Source organism: Vombatus ursinus, unplaced genomic scaffold (assembly GCF_900497805.2).
Source record: "Vombatus ursinus unplaced genomic scaffold, bare-nosed wombat genome assembly UNPS02014176.1, whole genome shotgun sequence".
Classification (NCBI taxonomy): domain Eukaryota; kingdom Metazoa; phylum Chordata; class Mammalia; order Diprotodontia; family Vombatidae; genus Vombatus; species Vombatus ursinus.
Window position 1 is genome coordinate 416,992 of NW_020953954.1, and position 10,557 is coordinate 427,548.

Here is a 10,557-nt window from a genome sequence, read left to right on the forward strand (position 1 = left end):
GAGGTGAGATCTATGGGAGATGCTCCAAAGGTGAAATGGATGAGAGATGTTGCAGAGGTGAGATCTACAAGAGATGCTGCAGAGGTGAAATCAAGTAGAGATGCTACAGAGGTGAAACTGACAGACCTCAGCAACAGTTTGGATATGGGGGGGGGGGGGATGGAGAGTTGAGAAAGAGTGAGGAATCCAGGATGATGCCTAGAATGTAAACCTGAGGCCTGGGAGGATGGTATTGCCCTCTACAGTAATAGGGAAAGTAGGAGGAGGGACAGGTTTAGAGCAAAAGATAAGAAGTCCCATTTTGGACATGCTGAGTTTAAGATGTCTACTGGACATCCAATTCAAGATGTCTAAAAGGCAATTGGAGATGAGAAATTAGAAGTCAGCAAAGGTTAGGGAAATTCAGGAGTGGAGAGGATTTGGGGAGAAAGATTACGAGTTTTTTTGGGGGGCACACTGGCCCTGAAGTCCCAAGTAGTATCTACAGCAGTGCATAAGCTTGGTATGTTTTAGGACACACTCAGTCCAGGTATGCCTGGTGAGTGTTTGTTGTTGTTTACTCATTGAAGTCGTGTCTGACTCTTGGTGACCCCCATTTGGGTTTTTCTGGGTAAAGATACTGCAGTGATTTGCCATTTCCTTCTCCAGCTCATTTTACAGATGAGGAAACTGAGGCAAACAGGGTGAAGTGACTTGCCCAAGGTCACACAGCTAGTGAGTGTCTGTTGCCAGATTTGAACTCAGGAAGATGAGTCTTTCTGGCTCCAGGCCTGGCATCCTATTCATTGTACCACCTAGCGCAATATAGTGCATTAGGTTATAAGCCCAGTAATGGAGTCTCTGGGTCAAAGGGCAGGGACATTTTAGTCATTTTATTTACATAATTCCAAATTGCTTTCCAAAATAGTTGTATGGATTCATAGTTTCATGTATTAGAGTGTCTATCCTTCCACAATCCCTCTAATATTGACTATTGCCATTTTTTCACATTTTTGCTGAATTTCAGGGTGTGAGGTAAAACCTCAGGGTTGTTTCTTATCATTAATGATTTGGAGCATATTTTTCATGTGGTTGTGAATACTTTGCAGGTCTTCTTTTGAGAACTGTTTGTTCATATCCTCTAACCACTTATCTATTGAGGAATGTCTCTGAGTCATAGATGTGTTTATGTATATTATAAATTGTTATGTATTCTGAATACCAAAACCTTATCAGAGAAATCTGATACACAGATTGTTTTCCCATTTGACCACTTCCTTTTTATCCTAGGTGCATTAATGTTATATCTATGGAGAAGTTTTTTAGTTTCAAGTAATCAAAATTATTTTTTGTAATGGCCTCTATCTTTTTTTTTCATTAAGAATACCTCTTTTACCCATAGTTGTGAGAGATACATGATTTGTTTCTCTTCTTGTTTTTAACAGTGTGACTTTTAATATTCAAGTCCTGTATCCATTTCGAATGCATTGTGGAGTGGAGTGTAAGATGTTGGTCTGAGACTCATTTCTGCCAGATGGCTTTCTACTTTTGCATTGCATCCTCAGCGCTTAGTATACCACAAGCACTTAATAAATGCTTTGTTCATCCTTTCCTTCAAATCCAGGGCAGAGGACCTGAAGCGGGGTAGTAGCCAGAACCAGAGTGGAAATTGACTTAGGCAGTCCGGAGGAGGTGCAGTTTCATCAAGGTGTACATTCCCTCTGGTCATGCAGATCCACGCCCATCCTATGTGCCTTTTGTCCATGGCCTCGCTTAGGCACACCGGTGGGCATGAACTGCCTCCTCTGAGAATCTCTGGTTTCCTTCAAAGCCAGCTCCAGGTGGTCTCCCTGTTGCTCACACCCCTTCCCCAACCATGACCCCATGTATTTTGTGCATATTTCTATGTGTGCAGGTCCCCATAGAAGGGAATCTCCCCTGAGGTCAGAGACTGGTTCCCCCAGGGCCTAGCACACAGTAGCCATCTGACCAATCCTCATTTGCTTGACTATCGTCCAAACATCCTTAACACGATATCCCAGTGACGTGCTAAGCCAGGGATGCCCATGGCCATCAGCTCTCTCCCCTCCGCTTTTCTTGGGGTGGCGATCGATTTTACCTCTTATGTGTGGCTGGTGTCAGTGTCATTTCCCTGGGTCCCACCCATTTTTCAGGGTCTCTAGAGCCCAATGTCATGCTGTTTCAATTTCACACTTGAGACTTTTCTCATGACTTTCCCTTCTAACTTGACACACCCCAGTCCCTCCTATGTACTCTGTGGTCCGGTGACACTGTCCTCCTTGCCCTTCCTAAGCAAGACATTCCATCTCCCAACTCCAGGCATTTGCATTGGCTGTCCCTCAACCCTAGAATGTCTAGTCTTTGCCTGCTGGTTTCCTTCAAGTCTCAGCTAAAAGCTCACCTTCTATAGGACGTCTTTCCCAAGCCCCCTTAAATCCAGAGCCTTCCCTCTACTGATTGTCTTCCATCTGTCCTTGTTTGTACCAAGCTATCTGCCTGGTGGCATCCCTCTTCTCCCCCCCTCACCCTGCCCGCACCATTCTACTGTGAGCTCTTGGAGGGCAGGGACTGTCTTTTGCTTTTCTTTGCATCCCAGCACTTAGCTCCGTGCCTAGCACACAGTGGGTGCTTAATAAATATGTTCCTTTTTTTAACTGAGTGCTCTGACGAGTCAGCGTGAGACTCTACAGAGTGGCTTTGGGGTGACCCCCCATCCGTGGTCCTGCCGGTCCTTTTCTCTAAGAAAGCGTTCGTCATGCCGAAGCATCGTGTGACTGATCCTCACCTCTTTTCCCCTTTGCGTGGAAGTCGTGGAGTGTCAAAGTGTCTGTGGATTTCATCTCAGGAAGGTCTTTGTATAATTTCTCCGCCACTGCCTCCTCCTCTGGGAGAGAGAGCACACAGCAGACACCTGATAAAGGCTTTCGTGAAGGCCAGACAGATGGTTAATGTTTGGAGAGTTGATGCCTAACGAGCCCCAGGGAGCTGGGAAGAGAGTGTCCGGTTGCCCCAGGTGGGGAACCCCATCCTTAGGCCCTGAAAGAACTGTTCACAGAGATATTTGAGCCCATCAGGGATCCTGAAAGATCATATGACTTGGTGAATGAGACAGGCATGGCTGGACTGGAGGAAGTTATCCCAGAGCACAGAAGAGTGGAAGAGAATGAAATCTGAGATCTGCAAGCCAGGGCGCTGTGACTAGAGATTTGGTGAGGCAGTGCAGCTGGCAAGGGCCTTCTTTCCCCTCTCCTTTTAGTTTTTTGTTACAAGAGTAGCTTCTCTGGCTAGGAGAGAAGAGTGAGCATATTTGGGAAATGAAATAAAAGAAAACACAAAAATGGAATTTTTCAGGAAGGAAACAGTAATCCCAAAGAGCCAGTGTGGCTTCATCAGAAACACAGCGTGCCAGACTAACCTTACTTCCTTTGTAGATAGGGTTACTGGGCTGATAGAGTCAGAACTTGTTCAATGGCTGGACCCAAAAACTAGTCACAGTTTGACGTTATAGCTGAGAGAGATCTAGAGTGGAGTGCCCCAGGGATCTGTGCTGTTGAACATTCTTTAACAGAGCTTTGCACGCAGCAGGGGCTTAATAAACCCTCATTCAATTGAAATGGATCAAACAAGGAGCCATATGGGGTCTCATCTCTCCACGAGAGCATTAAGGCAGGGGCCTCTCAGCACATCTGTTCTATTTCACTGGATGAACAATCTTCCTAAAGCCCTAGACTTCAGAAATACAGATTTCTAAAAGTTCAGAGGAATGGCAAGCATGACCCCATAAACATACCACAAGCTCTAAGACTAAAGATCTCTCAAGGGTTGGTGAGCCTCGAGTCCCACAAGTCTGATGAGGATGAAAAGGTAGAGAGCCTAAAGAAGGTGATGTGTCCGCCCAGGGTACTCTCTGAAGAACTCAGGCCAGTCCCAAGGGATGACGGATACTATAAAAGGTGGTTGAAAAGCCAAGCCCCAGAAAGAGCTGTCCTGGTGTGAGCTTCCAGCAGCAGGAGTCTGGCTCAGGGTTGGGCTGGTGCCACAGGAGAGGACCTGGTCCTGTGGTGCTAGCTTTGGCCAGTGCTCAGAAACCCCAAAACAGATTGGGATTTGGCACTCAGCTAGCCCGACCCGCTCGTTTGTCAGAGGGTGCTAAGGTGAAGGACCTGGCCAGAGTCTAACCAGGCAGTGAATTGCAGAGAGCCCCGTCCCAACTTCCCAGGTCCTCAGCCTCCGCTGTAAGTGCTCTGCCCACTGCCCGAGGGGCACAACCTCTATGACCAGGGATTTTATGGAATTAGGCCCTTGTTCAGGAATCAGGAATCTCAAGGGAAGGGATGCAGGCATGGAGATGTGGTTCTTGGGCCTGGGCCTTGGGTCTCCTGCCTGCCATCTGTCATCTGCCCTGGGTCCATACTTCAGACCCACCCTCATCCTTCCATGGACCCTGCCTTTTCCTGTTGGCCTCCCCCATTTCTTTCTCCCTGAGCTCTCCTGGCTGCACAGCAGGGAAGTTGCTTCATGTCCTAGGTGCTCTGGTCTCCTGGTGAGCCCTTGGGGAGACACTGAGGCCCCAGTGGAGCATGGCAGTCACCTGTTCCACCTGCCAGGCTGGACTGCCTGGAGGAATGGCCAGAGGTGACCCTGTACCAGAATGCCTTGGGGACCAGGAGGTGACTTGATAAGGCCCACCCTAGTAGATCCTCCCCATGTGGCTCCAGCCACCCCTGAGGACCAGAGTTCTCATAGACTTTCCAGGGTTTCCGGGGGTGGTTCAAGAAGGGCCTCAAGCTGGTCCTCCAACTCTTCTGCCCTTGGTAGCCGGGGCCCAGTGAGGGGAGGAGTGTGTCCTCAGGGCAGTTGATAGCACTGTGGATGCTGGACGGGAAGCCAGCAAGACCTGAGTTCAAATCCAGCCTTAGCCATTTGTGTGCTGCATGGGACCCTGGGCAACTCATTTCACCTCTGCCTGCCTCAGATTCTTCATCTGTAGAATGGGCTGATGATAGTGCTTAAAATACTGCAGAAATGCTAGCCATCGTTATTATTAATCATAATGTTTATGACATTTGCGGTCATGATGCCAATCATCATCTGCTCTCCTGTCCTTGAATCTGGGAGGCCCAGGACCACAGAAGAGGTTTCCTCCCCCCCCAATCCCACCTCTAATCCTGACAGGTCACTTGGATGCTCTGAGCATCAGCTGCCTTACCCGTACAATGGGGAGAATATTCCTGGCAGTTCCAGCCCCACAGGGTTGTTGCTCTGCTCCAAGATGAAGCGCGCCCAGGGAAGCAAGCACTCAGCTGGCCAGCTGCTGTTGAGGCCCTGAGTGGACAGGAATAGTAGCCCCATCCTGCTGTCTGGCCCAGCCAGTGGAGCACTGGGCTAGGGCTGGCCCGGTTGGAGCCACTGCTGCTGGGGTATCCCAGGGCTCTCGGCCACTGGCCAGGGGAAGGTCCTCCCCGGAGTTCTGAAGGGGATGCTAGAAAGGCTGGAGGAAATCAGCCATTTCATTGATGGGGAAACTGAGAGGGGAAGCAGAATGCCCAAGGTCCCCTCGGGAGCCGGTGGCAGGGTTCTTTCTATGTGTCTGTCCCTGGTGGTTTGTTTCAGACAGGGTGATGTCTATCTGTCTGGACATCCATCCACCCTGAGGACTGGGCAGCTCAGAGTGGGTGGGCGCTGGGGCACAAGGGCAGGGGGCATCGGTCATCTTCCCAACTCACTTCCCTCCTCTTTCGCATCTCTCCTTCCAGTGAGTGGGGCCAACAGAAGGACGTCTGCATGTGGGCAGTGAGCGTCGAGAAGAGAGGACAGCGTGGACATTGGTCCTCCTTCCCAGGGTGGAGGAGGGAGGGGCACAAGGCCTGGGCCCCACTGACCTCTGGCCTCACACACACCTGACCCATGCACCATGCCCAGGACCCGGCCAGGGATGCTGATGGCAAGAGTGGCCCCCTGGGGGCTGGTGCTCTGACATGGACTCCCAGGCCCGAGGGAGGGCCATGGGCCCTCCCGCCTGGTAGCTTGAGGGCACTGTCTGGATGTGTTTAGACTGCCCAAGGCCTGCTCAGGTAAGTGGCCCGCTGGGGCCGCAGCTCCCCCTCCCGCCTTCACCTTTGCAGTCTCAGCAGGTGGGTTCTGGCTTGGCCGGGGGCTGGCTTCCCTATCCGGGCTCCTTCTGCAGATGAAGAAACTTCAGTCGTCCTGATCCGTGTGGGCCTGCTGGACCCAGATGGCTCTGGAGGAGAAAGTGAGGCTGGTGACTTTGCACAGCCTTGCCTCACCTAAGTCCAATTCACTGGCATGTCACAGCCTCACCTCCCTGATGTCACGGTTCTCTTTGGGAACAAAAGACAACAGCAGCAAGCCCCAGCTCCCCCGGGGACTTTCTCCCTGTGTGTCCCCAGGCTCTCCTGCCTGGAGCCGGCCCAGGATCGTGGGCAGACCCAGCTGGTGCACCCAGGGCCAACGCCTTCACTTTGGCGGCCTCACTTGTAGCCATGCCCACACCGGGCATTTGGAGGGGCCTCGTGCCCTGCCCCCCCCACCTGGGGCAAGGCCAGCCCTGAGTCTGAGAGTGTAGAGGACCCCCGCCCCCAGCCCCCTGGCAGCAGCTCAGCCTGGCCATGCCCCTCCCCCCTCCCCACCAGGCACCAGGCACCTGCCGGGCCAACTGGTGCAGAATGTGAGTAGCAGCTGGAGGCAGATGCCCTGGCTTCAGAAGTGCTGACACTCAGCCCCCCAGTGACTGTAGGCTAGTCACTGCCCTTCTCTCTGGGCCTCAGTTTCCTCATTTGGAAAAAAGGGTTTGAGCTTGATCCCGTCAGCATTTAGACGCAGCTAGGGGGCACCACAGCGGCTAGCACACTGGGTCTAGAGTCAGGGAGACCTGAGTTAAAATGCACCTTTAGATACTTAGTGGCTGGGTGACCCTGGGCAAGTCACATGACTTCTGCCTGCCTTAGTTTCTTCATCTGTAAAGTGGAGAAAATAACATCACCTCCCTCCTAGTTTGTTGTGAGAATCAAAGGAGATAATAGTTGTGCTTAGAACAATGCCTGGAACACAGTAGGTGCTACATAAGTGTTAGTTGTCATGCTCATTATTTCTTTGTGGGCTCTTAAGCACCAATCCTGCCTACTGCACCAGCCCCACATCATGCATCCTCCTCTCTTCTCCCTAACCTTCTCCCTCCCCTCCCCTCCCCCCCCACCCTCTCCTCCCTTCTCCTCTCCTCTCCTCTCCTCTCCTTTCCTCCCCTTCTCCTTTCCCTCCCCTCCCCTCTCCTCCCCTCCCCTCTCCTCTCCTCCCTTCTCCTCCCTTCTCTTCTCCTCCCTTCTCTTCTCATCTCTTTTCTCTCTTCTCTTTCTTGTGCTGCTGCTGCTGCAGGGGTGCCTGTGAGCACAGAGCAGGGGAGGGGGGCTTTTCTTGCCTCCCCTTTCTGGACATGAAGAAAGACATTGAGGCTTTGGTAGCAGAGGAAAGAGCTGAGATCATTGCCAGGTACCAGAAGGTAAGGACCTGTCTGTGGGAAGCCCTGGGGCCTTCCTCCATGCTCATTCCCTGCGTCCCCTTACCCATTCTCACCCCGACCCCTGACCTAGTGCTAGGCTTTTCACCCTCCACTTCCTGGCTGGGCACACATCTGGTGCCTGGCTTCTGTCCTCTTGAGTAGAGGAGCGTTTGTCTGGACCACGTGCTTCTGTCTGCAGTGCTCCCAGCCTCAGGGATCTGGGAGCCAGCTGGCAGGCCTGAGTTTGGCCCTCACTGAACTGACCACAGCAGCCCAGATTCCCAAGAAAGGACAGGATGGGTAGAGCTGGCTTCACCCATCCTGGTGCTAGGACTTTCCTCTATGACTCTGGGGGAGGGAGAAGAGGAGACAGGAGGTGCCCCACAGCAGAGAGGGCCCAGGCCCTCCCCCACCATGTCCCCTGATTCCCCGCCTCTTTGCAGGGCAGACAGCATGGAGCTCAGATTGACCCTTGGGAGGATGCGGACTTTGCCCTCTACAAGGTCACAGACAGATTTGGGTTTCTGCAGTGAGTATTCTGATGTTCTCCTTCTGCCCGCCCCCCATGCACCCCACTGTCATGCAGGCAGGACCCAGATGGCCCCCTTAGGCTGCTGCCCTAGAAGGCCATTCTGAGAGCTTTTTAGGTGTACTCTGGGTGCTTAGGCCAGGGGAGCCGGGAGGCCGCTGGAGGCGTCTCACTGGCCTGAGGTGCTCAGCATGTCCAGGGCCTTCAATCCATAGGAACTCAGGGTCATAGATTGAGAGCTGGGAGGGACCTTGGAGCCAGCCCCCAAATTTAGAGATGAGGAGATTAAGGCCCAAAAAGAGGAAAGCAGTGGCCAGGGGCCCCAGAGCTAGTGGGCATATGAAGTGTTTTGTGACCCCAGGCCTTCCCGACTCTTGGTTCAGCACTCTAACCTCTAGGCCGCAGGGCTGCTGCACTAACTCTGAGGCCACAGTGCCCCTTGACTTTAGAGCCCTCCTTCTTTGGGACAGGATGTGTCTGACCTTTCTACCCCTCCCCCTCACCACCTTTTTCCTTTGCCCTCCCAGCGAGAGTGAACTGCCAAGCCGCAGTGCCCTGGAGGAGAAGGTGAGAGCCAGCTGTGGGGGCCACAGGGTCTGAGCTGGGGAAGGGGATGAGAAGCCTCCCTCTGGGTGCCCCTCCCCCACCCCAGAAGGCAGGCGGTGGGCTGGACATTAAGGGTGCTAGGGAGAGGGAGGGGCGTGGAGAGGAGGATCTACCTTGTCTTCCAGTGAGGCAAGTCCAGTGCTCCAATCTCTTCCCTTCCCTTCTCCCACCCCCACCATCTCTCCTCCTCTCCTTTTCTCCCTCTCCTTCTCCCTCTGCCCCCCTCCTCCTTTCTCTCCTCTCTCCATCTCCTTTCTCTCCAGTGTTTCTCCTCCTCTCTCTTTTAGTCCATTCCCTCCTCCATGATTCCATCTATCTGGCATGACCTTTGCAGTGGTAACTCCCCCGCACCAGGTGTGTTCTTGGGAGTCACCTGGGGGTGGGCAAAGCTGGAAAGGAAAACAGAGCAAAGCCTGACCAGAGGGATGGCTCTCCTGCAGGGCTGCCAGAGCCCCTCCCCACTAGCGGCATGACCCTGCTAGTTTCCAGCTGTCCAGGCGTATCAAGCACAGACAGTGTACTTCTCCAGGAAATTTCAATTCTGAGGGTGCTCTGGGTCTTCATTTTTCAGCAAAAACTCCAAGAGATCGAGCGGGTAGGCAAGTGGCTGAAGATGCTGAAAAAGTGGGATAAATACTGCAATAGTGAGAAGGTAAGAGGAGGGAAAGCCCCTGAGTCCAGAGCCCATGACAGCTGGATCCCGTTGCTCCCTTCTTCCCTCTCGCTGGCCCTGGGCACCTTCTGCTCAGGCTCCCCGGCTGCTTTGCCATCATTACCTCTGCGTATGGGGACATAGCCCCCTTGGGACCAGCACAAGGACTTTGGGGCACCCCAAAGCCCCAGCAACCCACTCTCTTCACATTTTCAAACAGTCAGAGAATGTCTTTTACTCATTCCTCCAACACCAATCACCATCCTGGCTGCTCCTTTCCATCCTGGGGAATGCTGGATACCCCCTTCTGTCATCCTCCCCCCACCTCATGTTCGATCTCTCCCTGTCTACTGGCTGCTTCCCTCCTGCCTGCCTATGCCTCTCCCATCTTGAAAAACCCTCACTTGACCCTCCCACCACCACTTTCATATCTCTCCTGCCTTTTGGTGGCTAAGTGCCTTGAGAAGGCTGAGTCTACACTGGGCACCTCCCTTTCCTCTCCTCTTACTGTCTTCTTCAACTGTTATAATCTGGCTTCCAACCTAACCATTCCACCAAAACGACTTTCTCCAAAATTACTCATCCTAATTGCCAAATCCAATGGTCTTTTCCTAATCCTCATCCTTCTTGGACTATCTACAGCCTTGGACACTGGTGATCACTCTCTTCTCCTGGATCCGGGCTCCCCTCTTCCCTCTGTGACCATCCCTGCTCAGTCTCCTTTGCTGGATCCGCCTCCAGGCCATGTCCTCTAACTGTAGGTGTTCCTCAGGGTTCTCTCCTGGGCCCTCTGCTCTTCTGCCACTCTACTCCTTCACCTGGTGATCTTATGTGCTCCTATGGATTTAATTACTTTCTATGTCTATGATGATTCTCAAATCTAACTTTCCTGTTCCAATCTCTTTGCTGACCTCTAGTCTCATATCTCCAACTGCCTTTCAGACATGTTAAACTGCCAGTAGACATCTTAAATTCAATATTTATAACACAGAACTCATTATCTCTCCCCCTAAGCCTCCCCCCCCCAACCTTCCCTATCGCTGTCAAGGGCAGCACCCTCCTCCCAGTTCTCAGGTTCCCAACCTAGGAGTCACCGTGGACTCCTCACCATCTCTCACCCCCACCCCCCAGATCCAATATGGTGCCAAGGCCTGTGATTTCACCTCTGCCACATCTCTGGTCCATTTCACCCCTGCCACATCTCTGATTGCTTTCACCCCCTGCCACATCTCTGGTCCATTTCACCCCCTGCCA

The 10,557-nt window shown here is 52.6% G+C and overlaps 1 protein-coding gene across 2 annotated transcripts in view; it reads left to right on the plus strand.

Annotated features, from left to right (window-relative positions):
- LOC114041617 (USP6 N-terminal-like protein) overlaps window positions 1-10,557 on the plus strand; it is a 34,885-nt gene that overhangs the window by 14,498 nt on the left and 9,830 nt on the right. For both annotated transcript variants that reach the window (XM_027860152.1, XM_027860153.1), the window contains 5 exons: window positions 5,757-6,074; window positions 7,393-7,516; window positions 7,960-8,045; window positions 8,573-8,612; window positions 9,223-9,303. In XM_027860152.1, the coding sequence (XP_027715953.1) occupies window positions 7,451-7,516; window positions 7,960-8,045; window positions 8,573-8,612; window positions 9,223-9,303 (273 nt within the window). In that variant the 5' untranslated portion in view covers window positions 5,757-6,074; window positions 7,393-7,450. The remainder of the gene's footprint in view (window positions 1-5,756; window positions 6,075-7,392; window positions 7,517-7,959; window positions 8,046-8,572; window positions 8,613-9,222; window positions 9,304-10,557) is intronic.